General features: G+C 45.9%; 1 protein-coding gene across 8 annotated transcripts; it reads right to left on the bottom strand.

Moving 5' to 3' along the window:
- Window positions 1–860: 860 nt before the first annotated feature.
- Window positions 861–20,908, bottom strand: LOC310751114 (semaphorin-4A-like). Of its 8 annotated transcripts, none has more exons than XM_083590147.1 (15): window positions 20,832–20,880; window positions 19,412–19,487; window positions 18,461–18,622; window positions 16,731–16,891; window positions 15,526–15,585; window positions 14,868–14,966; window positions 12,993–13,104; window positions 11,740–11,847; window positions 10,774–10,913; window positions 8,981–9,150; window positions 7,983–8,133; window positions 5,512–5,701; window positions 4,528–4,643; window positions 2,182–2,339; window positions 861–1,401 (listed from the first exon to the last, which is right to left on the bottom strand). In XM_083590147.1, exons 3-15 carry the CDS (start codon window positions 18,555–18,557, stop codon window positions 996–998), a joined length of 1,968 nt encoding a protein of 655 aa, XP_083446273.1. In that variant the 5' UTR covers window positions 18,558–18,622; window positions 19,412–19,487; window positions 20,832–20,880; the 3' UTR covers window positions 861–995. The 8 variants fall into 8 exon arrangements, with proteins under 8 accessions (XP_083446273.1, XP_083446275.1, XP_083446277.1 ...); XM_083590149.1 differs by having other exon boundaries at window positions 18,461–18,589; window positions 20,832–20,878; XM_083590151.1 differs by having other exon boundaries at window positions 18,461–18,589; window positions 19,322–19,487; window positions 20,832–20,855.
- Between the last annotated feature and the right edge of the window lie 21 nt (window positions 20,909–20,929).

Here is a 20,929-nt window from a genome sequence, read left to right as displayed (position 1 = left end):
TTTCGTTCTGGAAAATGCAAATCTGATAGATTTGGCTTTAAATGCAAACTGAACCAAATTTCTCCCCCGTCCCGACTAGAGAGAGAGACAATAATCTGCAGTTGATTCAACAATAGTTTGAGTGATGCTGTGGCTTAAGCTGGGTGATGCAAATTGAAGTCCAAAGTGGCCATACTGGCTGACCTTTACCTCCGCTTTATTTTTTAATTTAAAGCAGGCAATGTATGAACCTGCACTCCTCTCTTCATCTCCCCACCCCACCCCTGCAAATATCTCAAGCACATAATGGAAGGGCCCAAGACCACATGAACCAGATCAGCCATAGGAATGGCTCAGTTATGAAGACAAACTGGGAACCAACTCAGGCATGATAATAACTCCAGGTAATCTTACACAGAAGAAATCATTCCCTTTGGGTTGGGCCTGCCAATGTCCTGCTCTGCTGCCCCCACTTGCACCCCTAGACTCTGACCTCACTTTCTGTTATGGTAGAGCTGCCTAACAATGGGGCTGGTTCTGTGGGCAGCACATCATGTTGCTAATTTGCCCTCCTGTATCTGCCCTTGAATTGTTGGTAGCTTAAAATCTGCCTCTCAGCCCTGACTAACCCACAAGCATCCTTCATCTTCTTCCTGAGCATCTGCAACCTGGAAAGCTCTGGAGATCAGGGATTGGCGTTGGTATTCCATTTGTTTTTAGGATTTAGGCAAACATTTAACAGAGAGATCTATGGATTTGGGTTGTGAGTCAGTCTATGGAGGTGAGGACAGGGACCTGAACAAGTGAGAGGGATTCAGCAAGCTGCACAACCTGGCTTTCCCATGGCGTTGTAGAGAAAAGGGGACAAGGAAAACTTGAAATCAAGAGGTAACAGCATGTTTACTTTTGTGGTGCTTGAGAACAGCATCACAATAGTGGCAAGATCTTTGGTTGCCTGTGGTGAGCTGTTGTGATCTCAAAAGGATGCTCCTGCAGAGGGATGAAGCTGGACCAGGTTAGATTCCCTCTACTGCCACAACGCCTCTGGAGTCTTCCCCATATGCCAGGTCGAAGTCCAAGCAGTTGTTTTTAGCCAGGATGTTCTGAAAAGATCCACCACCACCTTTGACACAGCAGATCTTAGAGCTGTTGGCAGCTTCCTGGCAAAGGCTGCCTTGTGAAAGGCTCTGGCTGTCACGAAGGAGGAGTTTCTCTTGACCTGATGCTTTATTGGCTTTAGAGAGGCTCCTGCATCCCGGCCCTTCCATTTTCAGATTGTCAGGGAAGGAGAAGAAAACCAAGGTCATCACAACCACCACAGTAATTGAGCTTGGGGAAGCTCTGCTTCTTCTGCTGCTGTTGCTGCTTCTGCTGCACCCAATTTCTGGCCGTCCTCCCTCAATATCCTGCTTCAAGCTATCCCTAAGGAAAGGAAGGACCCAGGAAAGTAAGAACCGCCTTGCTGGACCATAGCAAGGTCACATTCACATTATACTTTTAAAGTAGTCTTATTCCACTTTAACAGTCAAGGCTTCCCCCAAAGATTCCTGTGAACCGTAGTTTGTTACAGGTTCTGACTTCATTGACCTACAGTTCCCAGCACCCTTAACACACATCTCTTCCCAGGATTCTCCTTGTCTGTTAAAGTGGTGCTTTAAATGTATGGTGTGGGTTTCAGTGTGAGGAAAGGATGGAATAATCTGTTTAGTGTTTTCCAGTTTTAAGGTCTGCATGAAAATTCATACAGTTCCATGTACATTGCACCCAACTTGCATTTTTTATAGGCAATTGTGCTTAATCTATGCACACACACCCAAATCTCCTAATCTAATGAATTACAGTACATTATTTTCACTATTACAACAATTTTTGTGTGCAGCACCGCAGAATCCGAAGACAGCTGCATTTCAAATCACCTAGTGAACTGAAGTGCACATAAGGTAGGTTTGCATTTATTTGCAACTCAAACCAAATTCCACAACTCCCCATCCCCACCAAGGAACTCATCCTTTCATAGAATCATTGAGTTGGAAGGGACCACGAAGATCATCTAGTCGAACCCCTTGCAAGGCAGGAATTTTTGCCCTAGGTGGGGCTCGAACCCACAACCCTGAGATTAAGAGTCTCATGCTCTACTGACTGAGCTATCCTTAACCCTTCTATGTGCTTTCACAGAGTGCTCTCTAGCTTACAAATACTTACCCGTTAGTATTGGAGATTTGGATTTCTTTGCACCTGCGTCCGTTCCAGGCACAGTATGGATCTCGCGCTGCAATGCAGTCGGTACAGCTTTTGTGAATGCCACAGTTGGCCATTGATATTTGAAGGGCTCCTTTGGCATGCCCCACATGCAGGATTCCCTGACAATGCACAGACAGAGATGTTCCATTACTATTTGGAACCCATTAAAGGATGACAGGCCGAAGGTCATCCTTCCACATCTGGTATATAATTAAGTTGTGGGAGTCATCGTAACAACAGGCACCAGGCTTTAAAAAGTCAAATCAAAATGTAGTTATATAAACATTTAACTACAAGCTGCAGGGAGGCGTTTTGGCCCTGCCTGACGAAACTTCAATGTGAGTTAGACAGAGGTGTGTGTTTGCAACTTCTGGCTTTCTGCTGTGGGAAATGGCTGCCTCCCACACAAATGGACCCCAGCCGTGCCAGTAACCCAGGGCTAATATGGGAGTAATTAGCCCTGGCAGACTCCCCAGGGTGGGGGAGGACTGTCTCACAGACCCGCAGATAGCCCGTGATCTGTCGGCTCGCATCAAGGTGCGAGCGGTAGGGGCGCTGGGTCTAAGAGCACAGCATGGCTGGCACTCTCCAGAGCCACTCCTACATGCAAGGACACCTGTTTCTTAAAAATTAATAAGATTTGACCAAAAACAGGCATATTCTGGACTGAAGGAGAAAAAGGAAACCATCTGCGGAACTGCACAGTTGGTGGTGTTTAAGTTTGGACTTCAAAGAGATTCTCATCATGGTGTTTTGATTTACGGAGGTGATCGGTACATACTTTCTTTATATCTACATTTGCTTTTATGTGCTGAACCTCATTAGAGAGATCTAATTTTTAAATGGAGTACAGGTGGATATCTGTTCACAATTAATTATTCAGCTGCGCAGTTTTAATCGGGCTTGACAAAAGATAAAGGAGCGGCCAAGATGGCGTTTGCTAGCTCTCACGCAGGATAAAAAAGAGCGAATTACTCCCTTTTTCGAGGGAGTAGGAAACATTTGTTGGCTGATTCTACAACAATCTGAGACAATAATTTGGGAAATATCCCACAATATACAGTGAATCTGTTTGCATGCTTTTCTTCATCATGGGCAAGAGAGAAGGCGAAGCGGGCATCTAGCAGCCCCCCTCCAGGGCCCAGAAGTGGGTCTGAGTGGTCCCTGGAAAAGCTGATCAATCACCAAATGATTTATATCTTCATTGCTACATATGTTAGCGAACAGTATGCTTAACAACATAACAACTTTGGAATACTGGGTCATTAAACTTCAAGCAGCAGGCTTAGACAACAGCCCAGACTGGGAGATAAGAGTAGAGCCAGGAAAAGCTGCACTGACAAATGGACAGAAGGAATATATATATATATATATATATATATATATATATATATATATAAAAAACTGTACTCAGCAGATGAAAGGATACATGGCTGTTTAACATGATGAGACTAGATCAGCCAGGGACTGAGGACTTTGAGAGAGTTTAAGATTGGAATGTGAAAAATATGAGAACAAGAAGAAAGCAGAAAATATAATTGTGTGAGATGATTGCTTCAGAAGTCCAGAATATGGGAAGTCTGTTTGAAATTTAATAATTAATAATTCGGATTGTAATTTGGTGGTGTTTTTTCTTGATTTGGATTATGACTGGATTTGATTTGTTATTAATTGGATGTTTTTAATGGAAAACTAATATTATTATTATTATTATTATTTTAAAAAGGCAGATGTGTGTGTTTGGCAGCAGGGCAAGGAGTCAGGGTACCGTACTCTGCCCAACAAAACCCCAAACTCTCAATAAGGTAACTAATACATACACGTATACACACACACACACACTGCTCTTTTTCTAGGAAAAGAGGTGCCAGAACTCACCATGAACACATGCAGGTGAAGTCTCTTGACTGCTTGGGAATCAGCTCCCTAGGATTTCAGTCAGAAATCTTTTCCCAGTCCTAACTGGAGGTGGAGGTGCTGGAAACTGAACTTGGGGCCTTCTGCACATGAAGCATTGTGTCCATTCACCACAAATAAAGTACTTTCTACTCCCAATGGTTTTTGGATCAAGGACTGATATAAAGAGGAAGCTGCCTAATAATACCTCATCAAACCACTGGGCTCATCTAGCTCACTATTGCTACCCCTGGATGGCAGAAATTCTCCAGGGTCTCAGACAGGGGACATTGCCTGCTCTACTGGGGATTGAACTGAAAACCTTCTGTATGCAAAGCAGATGCTCTGCGGCTGAGCTACAGCCTTTTAAAAGCTCGCAGCTCCAGTCTCTAGCCAACAGAGCCTTCCTACCTCTTCAGGAGAAAGCAGCAGACTCCTGATCGCCTCTGGCTTCACAAACAGCAGGATCTCCTCAACAATGTATGCCTCGTTGCCAACGATCACTGCTTTGTGAATGATGCCCTGGTCTGTGGAAAGTAAGGGAAGATGCCGAGGTGTCAAATTAGATACGATGGTGGCGGAACAGTTTGTTGAAATACAGGCCTGCCCTCCTCAAATGTGTGGTGGGAGTCCAGTTATGAGAGCTAAGGAGACAAGCAGGTGAGGGAAGCTGAACTCCACTCTGCCTGCAGTTCATTCTCACTTCTGCTTTTGGAGGTTCACCTGTGGCACGTGACAGGTAGTCAGCCTCTGAGATTTCTACTTTTTTAAATTGAAAAATTTGTGATCGATTCATTCCGCCTCATCAATCAATCTATCGTTTTATTTGCATGCCTCTTTCCTAAGTTAAAACCATGCTCAAGGTGACTTATAATATATATAAAAATTACATAACGGCAAAACAGAACAAAAGTAGTCATGAACAAGAAACGAAACACCAAAGCACACGAGCAGATTTTACAATTGCCACATCAGTCATAAGATAAAAAAAAAGATACAACAACAGCAATATACACGCCTCCCAATCCAAACAATTCCTAGCCTAATATATAGTTGGCTAAATGTCACAGCCCTCATTTTTACCCCTTATTGGGTCAAAAAAATAAATAGTTCACAAAGCTCAATAGTATTATTGTTATTATTATTAAAGTTTCTGTACCACCCTTTATCCGAGGATTACAGGGCAGTTTGCAATATAAAAACACAAAAATACATAACAAAAACAATAAAACCCACCCCCAGTTTAAACAGCCATAGATTGTTTGATGAGCCAAAGGCCCGGGGAATGTTATTGACTGGTGCCAAAATATAGGTAACAAAGGGGCCAGGCGAGCCTCGCTGGAGAAAGCATCCTACAAATAACTCAATCTCTACTACTGGAGCATAAAAGCATACCTGTCCCAAGAAACATCACATAGTAGGTCCTTCCCAAGGAGTTATGCAATTCGTGTACCGTAATCTGGGTGTATTTCACATTTCGCTGCACCAGTAGAGGTCGATTATCGATTGGCTGAATTTTTTCATCCATCACATAGTGCTGTCTCATGAAGCTGTGGGTGTTGTGTGAAGTGGGGGTGATGGAACACTGCAGGGATAATGTGAAAAGAGCTGGAGGTCAGTCCAGCATCCTGTTCTCACATTGGTCAGCCAGATGCTTTGGGAAGCCTGCAAGGAGGACCTGAGTTCAACAGCACTCTCTCCCCTTAGTTGAAATTCCAAGCAACTAATATTTAGAGGCACGATGCTTCCAACAATGGAAATAGGACACAGACACTATGAAGAAGCCCAAACATGATAAATGACAAAAAAAAACCCTGCCTTATACTGAAGGAGACCAAGATGATAAGGGTCTGGAAGCCAAGCCTTATGAGGAACGGTTGAAGGAGCTGGGTATATTTAGCCTGGAAAAGAGGAGACTGAGAGGAGATATGATAGCCATCTTCAAATATCTCAAGGGCTGGCACACTGAAGATGGTGCAAGCTTGTTTTCTCCTGCTCTGGAGGGTAACTCAAACCAATAGCTTCAAGTTACAAGAAAGTAGATTCCGACTAAACACCAGGAAGAACTTTCTGACAATGAGCAGTTCAACGGTGGAACAGACTTGTACTCTCTTTGGATGTCTGTCTTTAGTTGAGATTCCTGCATTGCAGGGGGTTGGACTAGATGGACCTTGGGGTTCCTTCCAACTCTAAGATTCTATTATTCTACTTTTCCTCCACTGTTTCCAGGCACAGGCCATGCTTTAAAGCTCCATGTCTGAGCACCCTTTTCTTTGCTCCGTAGCTTTCCTCCCCAAAACCCGCTCTTTAAAGCTCAACTGGAGCAAACAGTAATCCACAAAACCCAAAATAGATGTTTGCTCCAATTGAGCACTAAAGAGCGGGTTTTTGCAGGGAAAGCTCCGGGGCAAAAACCCCACCAACAGCGCTTGGATACTGAACTTTTAAGTGTGGACCTGTGCCAGGAAAGAGCAGAGCAAAAGATAAGTGTGGATAAGCCGAATCAGATCATTGGTCCTTCTAGCTCTCTACTGGAAAATCCTGTACCAGATTGGTGCCCTCCAGAACGTGCTGGACTCCAACCCCCGTCAGACCCAGCCAGCATGTCCCATGGTCAGGGATGTTGGATGTTGTGCAATAGCTCTCAGGGAGGCGTCTTTCCCAGCGCTGCCCAGAGATGCCAGGGATGGAGCCTGGGACCATTTGAGAGCCAAAACAGGTACTCTACTACCAAGTTACCAGAATAACAAGAGGCAGTGCTTTTTTCAGGGGGTACCTCAAGGGGACACAGTACCAGAACCTCTTTTTTGTTGTTAAAAAGTGACGTATCTTCACTGTAGCAGTCAAATACTGTACAACATTTGCTGTTTCCTAGAGTGGACACACAGGGGAATGTTGCTCCAGACAGGGAGAACTTCCTGTCATACATGCTCTGGACCACGCTCCCCCTGTGTGTGACCAGGTAGATGGGCATGGCCCTAGGAGACCCTATAAAAGGGCTAGTCACAAAGCCATCTTCCTTTCGTTGGCTCTTTTGCTGCTCTTTTACCATCTTCTGCTGGCTCACCCTTACAGAGGATGGAAGCCACAAGGTAGAAAGTCTGAGGCCTAGCTCAGACTTCCTTTCTCTACAACTGTAACTGCAACTGCAAGATAAAGCCTGCCTTCAGGCAGTGGCGTAGCGTGGGGGGTGCAGGGGGGGCGGACCGCACCGGGCGCAACATCTGGGGTTAGGGCAAATCAATGGGTTAGGGGGCGCAAATCCACGGGTTAGGGGGCGCAAATCCACGGGTTAGGGGGCGTAAATTACTTGCCTTGCCCCGGGTGCTGACAACCCACGCTACGCCACTGCCTTCAGGACAAAACTGTGAACTGAATGTAAGTAAACTTTACCAATACTTTTAAAAGAAGACTGTCGCGTCATTATTGTTTTTAAGAGGGAACTAAAGGGGAAATTTACCAGGAACAATCCAATCTGGACAAGCCAGACTGGATTGTTGAACTTATATGATTCTAGGGAATCCATCAACTTGCTTCCAGATAAGGGATAGTGCTTTGCTGCTAGCTCACTAGTATGAGTGAGGAGGGATAATATTTAATCAGTATATCCTCTGCTACTATCCACAACATTTCCACAAAAAGTGTGGCACTTATTGCAACAACTTCATGGTGCGTACTGGCACCTATTTTTCTAGAAAAAAAAACACTGATAAGAGGACTTTGAAAACACCCATTCTACTCCAGAAAAACAACAGCTCCAAAACTGGGGAGAAAGGAGGAGAATTTTGTAAGCATTCCCCACCAGAAGCTCATGTTCACCCGGTCCCTGCTCACACCCTTCTAAGAGGGCTTGAAGCGATACTCACACTGCCAGGGCGAGGGTCTGGGACCTCCCCCTCATAAGGCATCCATTGGGAAAAGCTGTTTTGCTCTTTGAATCTCCCATCATCAAAGACTTTGTTGATAGCAGCAAGGCTGAAGGCACAGACTGCCGAGCTCCAGAGATCTCCCACTTTCCTGCAAAGAGATGGGCAAGTCAGCTGCACCACTAGAATGAAAAGGCACTCTGCAAATGCTCAGAGGCACTTATCTTCATTACTGTTTAGTGCGCTGTGGGACCAAAGAATGGATTCCAAGATAGGGATGGATGAATCTGATGTTGCTTTCTCACTTTTCCAGTGTGAAAATCAGCTTGTCACCTTGTTGCAATGTGTGTGTCAGAAACCACATGTATGTCCAGCGCTCACATGTATTCATACATACACTACCAAGCACTGGCGCCAACTATAGGGCACCCACAATGCAGGGCTCTGACACAACTTCCGGTTTCCAGGTCAAGAAAAGTTCATAAAGGGGATCTCCTTTCATATGAAGTTATGCCAACCTTTACTCATGCCACAATCTACAGCAATAAACCACATAAAAAGTTCGGATTGACACACAGCTATTGACAATGTCCATATCTGTTTGTGAATTTTTCGAAGAAGTCCACATAAAAAAATTGTCTGTAATTAGTACATATTTCCCCAAAGAGATGCATTTTCTTTTTTTGCAAGAGATTTTCACCTATTATGATTCTTTTTGTACATTACTTTCATAAATTTAGGTATCTTTAGGCACACTTCCCCAACATGGGCATTTCCCCACACTTTCCCCCCCTTTTTCTTTTGAACTGCATTGCAAAATTCAGAGCAGTGCAGATTTCAAAGGATAGTTGTGTTCCAGTTCACCTGCTGTTCAGGGAAGTGCAGATTAGGCAGGTTTCTGTTAAAAAGGGGACGTGAGCCAGATCTCTTCTCCATCCTTATTTTGAGCGGCTACGGCACAAAATAGCCCTGGGTACAATGAGTTGTCGCAGCCTTACCACTGAGGAGTGAAGACAGCGTAGAGAACTGTGTCGCCTCCATGATGTGGAAGGGCAAATACGTGCTGAATGACACTGTAAGGTAACTGCCCCTCTGGGGTGCAGGAGAGAGTAGCTTTTACAAATGTCGTCCATTTCTTCTGCAGCAACTTTTCTCCTCCAGCATCATTCTGAAGAGGATGGAAAAGCAAGACCATTGACAAACCAGTCACCTCTTATTTCCTCCCCTGGCCCCTCCTGATCTCCCTCCCTCCCTCCCACTGCCCTCATGCCCTTTTGTTGTTGCAGCATCTTCATTTATGATGTCCAGTTTATCTGTGAGACTTAACCCCTTTCTCTTTGTTGGCCTTCGGGCGGAAGACAGGGGCAACCTTTTAAGGAACAGGCCCTGGGATTCTCTTATGGCTATTTGGGTAATCACGATTGCTGTTTTTCCTCTATTAATCCTGCTATTGTTCTTGCTTTCTTTGTGCTTGACTGTTTTCATAGAATCACAGAATGGTAGAGATCCTGGGAAGGGAAGAAGCTGGTGCCATCACCACCCTCCAGTCTCTAGCCCTTTCTTCCCAACTCTAGTTATGCCTCTCTGCGATGTTGTACCTTGTGGACAACCCTGTGATATTGACCTTGAACTGTTTCTTGGTTTTGCTGCTGGTTCCTGGTTTGGCCTATGTGGATTCCCTGAACTTGCCCTTGCTCTGTTTGGAGAGTGCTGCACTGGAAGCCCTGTCTTTGCTTGCAACTACTTCTGCCCTGGCTGCTGTCCCCAAACACCACAACAAAGGCTTCTGGGCATAAGTAAGAGAGAAATCTTTACTCAGATGTGCAGTAGGCACAGGTCTGACAGTAGGCTCAGGCACAGGAGTCTCATTACAAGAATTTAAAAGCAGGTTCCAGTTTTCATGACTGGACAAAAGCAACAAAGATGTCTCAACAAGCTGTTGTGCCCCTCTCACCAAGCTATTAAGGACAAGGCATAGCAAGCTTTATTCATGAGGCACTTTCTCCCCTTACAGGAAAGGTGTACTTAAGATGTGTGCTTCATCAAGGTAGGTGTGTCTGTTCCCATCAACAAAGGCAGCCCCAGGTTCTCAGTGATGGGATGGTGTTCTGCCACCCCAGCTCCATCTCAGTCACCCCTCCAGCTTCTCCAAGTCCTTCCCAGTTCCCCAAGAGGCTCTATTTTGCGGGATAAGTGGCGTGCAGAGCTAGTGGGTCTGCTTCCCTCTCCCTAACAGCCGGAGTAAAGAGACAGAACCTCCGACCTGAGTTGCCACTCCCTCCACCTTCACCATCATCTGTCTGAGGCTGCCCACTCCAGGCCTGACCCTGTTGAAACCTGGGGGTTATGGCAACTTTCGTGAGAAGATGAAATCCCTGAGACCGGGCCCCCCTGGAGAATAACATACTGTTTGAAGAAGTCTTCTCATTTATCGGGCCCTGAATCTACTTCAGGGGGGTGGCCCTCAATTTTGTAGCAGTATGAAAGAGGGAGGAAAAATTGAGTCTATCCACCACTGCAGCCTTAGTGTTGCCTTTTTTACTAAATGAAAAAGCCTCCCCCCCCCCAAATGCTTGGCCTTTCCATTATATTAGCATAATTTAAATTAAATTCTGGCTCCATTTCCTTCCTGGGAAGCTGTCTTTCCCAATTCCAGATATGCCAGGACAAGAGGCAATGGACAGCCACTCTGCACATGCTCACATCTTACTCCTCTAGACATTCAAGGGTTAAAAAAAGAGGCCAAGCAAGTCCCAGCTCAAATGTGCCCTTGATTTTGGAGGCAGCTCACCTTGCAAATGCGCGCCACCCTCGAAACAACCACCTTTTCCAAGTAGTTGAATTCCTTTGCTGTTTCCGAAAAGAAGAAATAGATTTTCTGATCATCTGGGGCAATTGGGATGTTGATGGAGGCCACAAACGTTGCATCAGCTGCAGAGGGAAGCCACAAAAAGACCAGACATGAGATGCCCTTCACCCTCTCGGTTCATGACCCCACTGGTGTGAATTCCAAAGGGAATGCTGGTTGTTGAGGAGATGCATCTTCTCCAGGCACCAACCTGTTAACTGTCAGGAGCCAGCCAGCAGTAAATCACACTGTGCAAGTTGGTGTTAACTCTTTATCAGCAAAAACAGGATCTGTACAGAAGTGTCAGGCCTAATGAGCACAACAACCCATCTCTGCTAAGTATTGGCCCCATGAAGCAGTTGCTGAGACTGAAAGCTCTCACCTCCCCACAGCTGTCTAAGTCCCTTCATCTCCAGGGTTTATTCCAGGCAATCAGAGACTCTCCTTCACACTTTTCAAGTTTCTTCAGGTTCTGGGAGACAAGTGGGGAGGGGAGCTTGTTGCAGCAGAAGGGAGAGACACCCATGGCCCTTCAGCAGCTGGACTCATCTCTGCCTCTTGGCTCCCCCCTGCCCTGCTTCATCTTCTGCCTCTATTCTGGACTTCTCTCTGTTACAGATTCTTCCCGCTCACTAAGCCCTGTTGCCTCCTCAGCTTCCGACACCTCCTCTTCCCAGTTTTCTCCCTGTGAGCACTCATCTTTGTCCTACCACAACTCCCCGGGCTCTGAGCCTTTTTTCCTTGGTAGTTCCCCAGCTGGTTCCTCCCTCCATTCCTCTGCGTCCGACCAATCCATTAACGTATCAGCTGCCCAGGTGACCAGGCAGTGGTGGGCAGTGGGAGTCACTGGACTCTATTTGGATGATTAAGAAACTTTCCACTCCCTCAGTGCCCCAAACCTGCTCTTACATTCCATCCACTGCTCTGTCTTCAAAATTGTCTTGCTGCCCAGAGTACGAGTGATGATAGGGTCTATCCCTTGAAAGTCATTCTTGGTAGCTGCATAAAGTTCACCATCTGCAGAGTAAAGACAGGAAAGAAGATGGTTCTTTCCCAGGAACAGTCCCTGCTTTCTGGATTTCTGGTAATACACTGCCCCCATTTTTACCCTGGAGATGCTTGGCTATAGATCTTGGCAGCGAGTGTGCTTTTCTCACCTTGATCAGCTCTCTCCCCAGGACCACTACACAGACATGGCTCATCCTGTTTTGCCGCCTAAGGCAAAACGAGAAAGCATGGCCTGCATGTGCCACATGCCCCCCCTTGCCGCCGCACAAGTCTTGCTTACTAGGGTCATGCGGCTGCAGCGAGATCTCAAAGGGCTCTCATAATATTTTATGATGCTCTTGTGAGATCTCTTCCTAGAAGGTGCCACAGCTGCTTCTCTAATGGAGACAACAGTGTGTGTGTGTTGAGGAAGGCCACCCTTGGATCCACTGCCTGAGGGGGCTGCCTCAGTCTGCCTCATGGATGGGCTGTAGTTGTATCTCAAAGTGGGCATCTTGTCTCCAGTGCACATCCATGTGAAAGGCACCTGCATGGATCTGTGCAATACACAGCATGCCACTTCACATACTGTTGCTGTTGTTGTTGATGTTGTTGTTGCTGCTGCTCCTGTTATTTCTATACTGCTTTATATTTTAAATAGAGAGAAAATCTCAACGTGGTTGACAACACATCAAAATATCAAATGAAACAATCCAGAATAAAACAAATTCAAGCTTCAAGGAAAATATTTCAGGTTCTTCTCTGAGTGATATTTTGCTTTCCCCATATTTATTTACCTACTTGATTTATATAGCTGCCCCATTGCAGAAGTGCTCTAGGAAGCCAGTGTGGTGTAGTGGTTAGTGTTGGGGCTAGTCATATATTTAAATAAGAACAAATGCCCTTCTAGCATTCAAATAGTAAGGAGACAGTCCGGGGCTTCCCTCAGAAGGATGCTCTCCAGATGTTTAAGACTACAACTCCCATCTGCCCCGGCCAACACAGATGATCTGTAGTCCAAAAACATCAGAAGGGCACTCAGTTGTGGGAGGCTGGACGAGAGCCTTTGCAATGAGTCATGGGGGCAGGAAAGTGACTCAGGAGAGGGCATTAGGGGGTGCTGCAAACATTCAATATCAAAGGAAGTGAATCCCTTCCCTTTCCAGATGGCTCACCAATGAGAATTGCTGTGTTCTTATACTTGTTAGTATAGGGGGTGACACCTTTCCCCTCCAGAAGGCGGAGTTTGCCGTCTGCATCAGTCACCACAGCAAATGTTTGTAGGTCCTAGCAAGACAGGAAAAGGAAAGGGAAGAGACAAAAAGGAACAGAATGTATGGGATGGTGTTGGTTCTTGGTTCAGAAACCAAGCATCCCGATTGCTGTAGAATTTGGGATATGTCACTGCTAATATCACTATGCATAATTATATCTGTTGCATTTTGAGCACGGGTCTTCTCTTCCTCCAAGGAGTTCAGGGTGCTATATGTTGGTCCCTTGCTTTGTTCTTCTCCTTCCAACAATTTCGTGGTTAGGTCAAGAGGGAGTGCTCAACTGGTTCAAAGATGTTCAGTAAGTTTTGTGGCTGGATGAGGCTCAAACTCAGATCTTCCCAACCAAGAGTGAATCCTTTAGCCACATGGGCTCTATGTTTGGAAGATGGTGAGACTGAGCTCTAACTAAACTCTGACTGTTATTCCCCTATTACAGATGGGGGAGATGAGGTGTGAACAAGAATGGCTTGCTTAAGGTTTGTCTAGCAACTTCATGGCAAAGCAAGATTTGGACCAGGGATCTCTGGTCTTATGGCTCAGCCTCTCAGTCCCTAGGCTACTCCAGTTTCAGGGGTGGGTAGGTGACATAAAGAGTCAACTTCACAGACACCAGGTGTTTTATTACTGACCTGCTCCTGGCACTACCCATGGCTTTAGATAACCCAGGGGTAGGCAACCTAAGGCCTGGGGGCTGGATGCAGCCCAATCACCTTCTCAATCCAGCCCGTGGACGGTCTGGGAATCAGTGTGTTTTTACATGAGTAGAATGTGTCCTTTTATTTAAAATGCATCTCTGGGTTATTTGTGGGGATAGGAATTCATTCATACCCACCCCCCAAAAAAATATAGTCCAGCCCACCACATGGTCTGAGGGACGGTGGACCGGCCCACGGCTGAAAAAGGTTGCTGACCCCTGATATAACCTCTTCATTCATTCAATATGGAGACTGAAGTTGTTCTTTATTAATTTATGAATTTTCTTTTGCATATACGTTTCAAGACAATTCATCATATGAAGCAGAAGGTGAAATAGTTTTAAAGACAGTATGAAAACAATGGAATATGAGTTTAAACACAATACAAAATGACCACCCATGATGACAGGCACATTTTCACACAGCTAGAAAAGCTTGTCTTCAGCTGTTTCTGGAAAGCACAGGTAGTTGTATCTCAGCAGGAATACTGTTCCAGTCGTATTTGTGTGGAATCATAGAGTTGGAAGGATCACAAGGGCCAAACCCTTGCAATGCAGGAATCTTTTTGCCCAATGTAGGGCTTGAACATACGGTAAGATAAAGGTAAAGGTCAAGGACCCCATGACGGTTAAGTGCAGTCAAAGGCGATTATGGGGTGGTGTGGCCCTCATCTTGCTTTTCAGACCAAGGGAGCCAGCGTTTGTCCACACACAGCTTTCTGGGTGATGGGGCTAGCATGAATAAATTGCTGCTGGCGCACGGAGGACAGTGACAAGTGCCAGAGCTCACGGAAATGCCATTCACCTTCCTGCCGCAGTGGTACCTATCTATCTACTTGCACTAGTATGCTTTCAAACTGCTAGGTTGGCAGAAACTGGTACAGAGCAACGGGAGCTCACCCCGTCACACGGATTCAAACTGCCAACCTTCTGATCAGCAAGCCCAGGAGGCTCCGTGGTTTAGACCACAGCACCACCCGTGTCCCCCAACCCCTGACCCTGGGAATAAGAGTCCCACTGAACAGGACCAGTCACACTGAAGGCCCTTGTCATCCCCCCATCTCTCTCCCCCAGGAACTCACAATGTAAGCACAGGTGGGTTTGAAAGCATACGTCCCGCAGATGTAAAGGTGTGTGTCGTTCAGTTGCACCAGGACACGGATAAAATTCAAGCATTCCATCTGTGGAGAAGAAGAGGGGGAAATCAGGATTCAACTTCCAGGTAACATTTCTATCCCAGAGGAGGCTTCCACTGGCAGGTTGTTAAAAAGCATGAAAAGCCAGCCCCTTTCCTGCTCTGCAAGCTCAAAAGGGATCTTGAAGGTTTCAAGGGATGGTGGATGTATTTATTTAGTCATAGAATCATGAAGCAGCAGTGCAGCTAGAAGATTTTAGAGCTTGGATGTAATAGCATTAGGTTAGTACTGCTCCACTTCAGAACGTGACAAGACAGCCTCTCTTGCTCATGCTGCTGAGGCGAGCACTGGAGGAGAAGGCTGCTGTGGCAACTGCCGGGTGGGGTGTCTGTGGAAGAGGAGGCGGCTGTGGCTGCAGGAGGGCTGCGCAGGAGGTGGACTGAAGAGGAGGAGAACGGTGCACTCCTGGGAGACCAGATTTGCCGACTTTCCCAGCTGCCGCCCTGAGGCAAGTACCTCACCCAGACCCATGAGTGGGCCAGCCCTGCACACCACATTCTTAGGTTGTAAAACTTCCCTTATCCGCTACCCCTCACCCCATTACCTCCTGTCTGCCTTTGAGTTTACAGACGTCCTTTATCTCCCTCGTGGGGGCCCAGCGTACCTATTACAGGAAAAGTGGAAGAAGGGAGCTTTAGAGAAAGATAACAACAACAAGGCTTGTTGCCAAGAGTGCAAATGCTCAGCCTTAAGCTAACACATCTGGGATTTTATTTTTTTAAAAAAATACTGTTTCAATGTTGTGTTTATGTATACCGCTTCGAGTTCTCTTGAAAAAAAATAATTAAGTGATTTAGAAATGCTGTTAAATAAGCCAATACATAAATAAATAAAGACTGCCTCTATTTACCAGCAACAGTCTCTGTATTCGAATAAAACGCTAACTAAGTTGACAGAAATGGCAAACTGTGGGGCTGAGCCTTCTGCCTGCGTGCAATAGGGATGGATGAAGCCATCTATTTTGCTTTCACTCCGTTTCTTACTTTTCTAAGCTTAAGTTCAATTCTCCACATTTCTGTATTGATTTGTGCTTTATTTTTCTGAAGTCCTCACAAAAAATGCCAGCGTTTTAGCGCAAGTTTCTCCTAATGCACACATTGTTGTGGGCAGTATTGCCTAATGTAATACATTTTGTATGTTTACATACACACAGACACAGACACACACACATATACACATACACATACATTTTGCAAACAGTTCTCCTGATTGACACTTTTTGGCTGCAGAACTACATTCCGAAATTCAGAAAAGCGTGAGTTTTGAATAATAGTTGTGCTTCAGTTTGTGCATTGTTTGGGGCAAGGTGTCAGTTGAGTGGGTTCATGTTAAACTGTGAACTCAATTTCTTCCCCATCCTTGCCTTTGCTCTTTCTCTCTTCTCCCCTCTATGATAAATTTGGATATTCCCTGGTGTGACAATTTTTTTTATTGCACATCATACCAGGACTATAAACCAACTACAAGCTGTGGTTTCTTTCACACCCAGTTTGGATGGCAAGCACACAAGCCACAGTTTCCTGGTTGGGGTGTCTAACAGCAAACAATGGTTTGGCCAGGGTGAGGGCTGAAACGCAAAGAACTCCAGTGCACATGTAGGAAACCTTTTCAGAAAAGGCTTCCCAACATCTCTCCAAAAAGTGATGGGTGGGGGAAGACAAGGGCTGTCATCTAGAGGAGGGCTAACCAGAAGACCACCCCAAGTCTTCCCCCCACACTTCTTATTCTGAATTGCCGTTTCTTACTCACCATGCCCTTTTGGTTGTTGATTTTAGCTCTGGCAGCGTCAAGAGCGACAACGGTGTCTCTGGCTCCCACATAGAGAGTTTTCCTATCTGTGCTCAGGACAAAAGTGGCACAATCTGTAACTCCCTTTTGGTGGTATTGTGCAATAATTGGTCGAGGGTTCCCTGAGGAAGGGAAAAGATGTTAGGTACATTTTCAGCAAGCAATGCCAACTGACCAGGGGGTGGGGGTGGGAGGAAGATAACCTGGCCTGCTTTTAACCAGAGAGCCACACATTTTGGATGGACTGGGTAGCCAGTTCTGGTTTTCAGTGGCTAGTGGATCTCAGCTTTCTTGCTTCCCGGTCCCCAGAGGCGAAGTCAGGGTGTGCCTTTTGTTCCTTGATGCTGAAGGTGTCTTACAGGGGCCGAACATTGGGTGGTCTATAGGGGTAGGTGATATATCAATATATCATCCAAAAATGGTCTGAAGTCCATATCATGATATCGGTTTCATAATTTTTGACCTGGCTATATATCGTAAATCATGGTGCTTGCGTGTGTGTGTGCTATACCAAAATCGCAATGTGAGAGAAACTTTGAAGCCAGCCAGTGACTTTACATAGCTCTGTCCTTATTTCAGGCATCGTGATATATCGATACATCACAATGTTTAGCTGGTGATATATATCGAGATGTTGAAAACCACATATCACCCAGCCCTGTTGGTATATATGTGCATATGCTGCACCTCCGCCCCAAACATGGACAGTGTACTCGGTGCAAGACATAGCCTGGCGCCATTTTGAAAGAAGCACCTTGAAACCTGGTGGTTAGAGGGGCATGTGCCACCCTCAGGCGCTGGCTTTGTTAGGGCAGCGTTTGTGGAACTGAGTCACCACCTTTGGAGCATGCACTTTAGCAATGACTTCCTAGGATTGTTCATCTGGTCCACAGCCCTTGCAGTCAGTGAGATATTGCAGCTTTCCAGGACAATGTCAAGAGTCCAAGTTCTGGGCCACCTCGAACTCCTCCTTTCCATCCACCAATACTGGTGCTGGCATCAGACTCGGAACCCCATATGGATGCTTGGGGGCTACGGAGGCCTCAGAGGGGGCGATGAAATAATGGGTGGACTTGGCAAGCAAGGAAGGAAGAATGGAGGTGAAATTGGAAAGTCGCAAGGTGGATCTTGCGCATTCAACTTGCAGCTAGGTACTGTGGAGGGAAGATAATGGGTGGTAGCAGTGCAGGTGCAGTTCCAAAGTGCAGGTGCTGCGTTGGTGTCTGTAGCTAGCAAAAAAAAGGGGGGTGTTTCCTGCTGAACAATCAAGTTGCTATAAGCAAATTCCACCAGGGGGAGCAGTGAGACCCATTTGCTTTGTTGGCAGTTTATACAACAGCATGTTGATACCTGTTATGAGGTTTGTTGGGGGGTGGGGGTGGTGTCAATCTGAATGATGCCCTGGGTTACCTTTGAAGTAACAGGTTTGGTAGGGTTGCCCTATTTTAAGAAGTAAAAACCAGGACACTCCAAAAGTTGTTCGACTGACTTGCCCAAGATCCAGGACAAAGCACCGCCTTTCGGAAATTCGCCCTGGACATCAAGTCTGCCTTTGAAATCCCAGTAATGTCCGGGAAGATTCAGATGTAGGGCAGTCCTAGGTTTGAAATCTCGCTCATCTCCTTCCAGGTACCCTTTAATGTCTCCTCCAGGGGGCAGCTTCTGCCTCTGTCCTCCTGTGAGTTACTCACTTATCTGGATGTCTTGCCTCGGAATCAGATTCATGGCCAGAGCGGTGGCAAATGTCAGGAGGAACCCGAAGAGACGTAAAGACTGTTTGGGGTTCATGGTTGTCAATCAGCAGGTGGTCGCTGGGATTTCTGCAAGCAGGAGAAAGGCAGCTAACTTGGTAGCTGTCAAGAAATTCAGAAGAAAATAAGGAAGAAGTCACCTCTAAAAAGGTAGCAATGTGTTGCTACACTTCTGAGGCCTAAGGGTTCTCTATGGCTAAGCGAGCCTTTCATCAGCTTCATCTGCTGCACCAGCTTGACACTTATTTGGATTAGGCTATCCTGGGTGGCACTGTGATCTAAACCACAGAGACTAGGGCTTGCTGATCAGAAGGTTGGCAATTCGAATCTCCGTGACGGGGTGAGCTCCCGTTGCTCGGTCCCTGCTCCTGCCCACCTAGCAGTTCGAAAGCACATCAAAGTGCAAGTAGATAAATAGGTACCACTCTGGCGTGAAGGTAAATGGCATTTCCGTGCACTGCTCTGGTTCGCCAGAAGTGACTTGGTCATGCTGGCCACATGACCCAGAAGCTGTTTGTGGAGAAACGCTGGCTCCCTCAGCCTATAGAGCGAGATGAGTGCCGCAACCCCCAAGTTATCCGTGACTGGACCTAACGGTCAGGGGTACCTTTACCTTTTACCTTTATCCTGCCACTATAATCTAAGGGTTAGTGATCCTGAGACTGGACTACTGCAGTTTGTTCTATGTGGAGCTCCCCTTGGAGCTTGGTCTGGAAACTCTGCAATCCCACACTTTCCAGTGCATTTTTCAATCACTTTCTTTATTGCAAAAAGTGTATTTGTTGTTTAAGAGTTCCAAACCTTCCTTAATTGTGAAAGCTGAATCTGCCTGAATGTGATTGAATCCCACATGGAAATAGCAATATGCTGGAAGTGACTGTGGAAACTCACTGACAAACGAGTGTCTAATGCTCAAATTTCTCAGAGTGTCGATGCTGAAGGTATACGTGCCAACATCCTCAGAGCCCTAGAGAGAATTGAGGAAGATGAATCTCAAATGTCAGGTGCAAAGATCCTGAGGGACATAAAGCACAGTTTGGAGGCTGGTATTTTGTGTGAAGTCTGGAATGATATACTTGAGCCATTCAACAGCTGCAAACTAAGAGGGCAAAGTGCTCAAGCAGAGCTTTTCATGGCCGTAAACCTACCGAGAAGTCTTGGAAATGTTCTTCAAGAAATATGGGGCTATTGCTACAAGACTGCAAAGACTCCTAACGAAAAGTACAAATCAGCAAAAGACAGAAAGCCTGACGCGACTATGCTGCTGCCTATTGCCTACGGATTCAGTGACAAGGTTGTCCTCAGATCAAACAGTAACAAAAAAACCAAGGCAAAATACAAGAAAAAGAAAATTAGGGCAAAGAACCGCTCCCCTAACAGCTAGTGAAAATTAGGCAAAATATACACCAAACAAAAATGCTAGTCCCTAGAAACATTTAGAGGAAAGAGAGGTAAGCAGGTGAGAAACATTTTCCAGCCAGACATTTCAATGATGATAAAATACACTATTAAAAAAAAACCAAAATATGGGATGGGCGAGGCATGGCACCTGAGCGTGCAATGGGTGCCACACTGCAGATCCTAGGAATGCCCTATGGAATCTTAAAGACAACCAGTTCTTGGCAGCAGGATTTATGGCTCCTATGTAGGCCTCTCCTAGGTTTCCAACTCTTTTCTATGAGAAGCTCAAAAAAACCTCTCGATTTATAAGCCTCTCAGATGCCACCCACGGGACTCAGGAGGGGGGGGGGATTTAGTAGAGTGGATGCATATGAGACCCCTGGACAATGTTACTGAGAGGAGACTCATAATTTTGCTTTGCCAACCAGAACGAGTTCTCAAAGTGGAGAGAACTAGCAAGACCACCATCTACCAGAAGGAATAATATAAATCAGCAGTTAAGTGCACAGAACAGGGAACACTTACAAGGAAGGTAAATTGATATGGAAATGGATTTTTGGGGGGCGGTAACCTGTACTCCTGCAGGAGGAGAAATCCTCCTTATCCCAAACATGGTGTCTGATGGAGGCCAGGAGAATTTCCAGAGTGAATCTAGAACCTGATGTTTTGGGGGAATAAATGGAAGTCTCTGGAATAAATGTAAAGATTCCTGCCTCCCCTGCTCATCCTTTAAATATCAGTTCTCCAGGCCCCCACATCCCCTTTGCCTATCCTCCCCAGGTTCAATTGCTCTTTGCCCAGTTAGGCCATATTCCTCCTCACCACTATGAGCTGAATAAAGAGAATGAAATCCACTCTCAACTCAGAGTATATTTCAGGCCACAAGGTCTTCTCCTTCACCAGCACTTACCCTTCCCCCAGGCTCATGTTTCTTGTTCTGACCTCTCTCAGCAAGCCCCAACCCTTTGGTGTTCAGCTTGTCTGTGACATCAAACAATGGCAACCAAT

This window comes from Podarcis filfolensis (genome assembly GCF_964270895.1).
Source record: "Podarcis filfolensis genome assembly, chromosome: 16".
Lineage (NCBI taxonomy): Eukaryota > Metazoa > Chordata > Lepidosauria > Squamata > Lacertidae > Podarcis > Podarcis filfolensis.
Note: the sequence above shows the minus strand (reverse complement) of the source record. Positions and strands in the feature narration are given on the sequence as shown.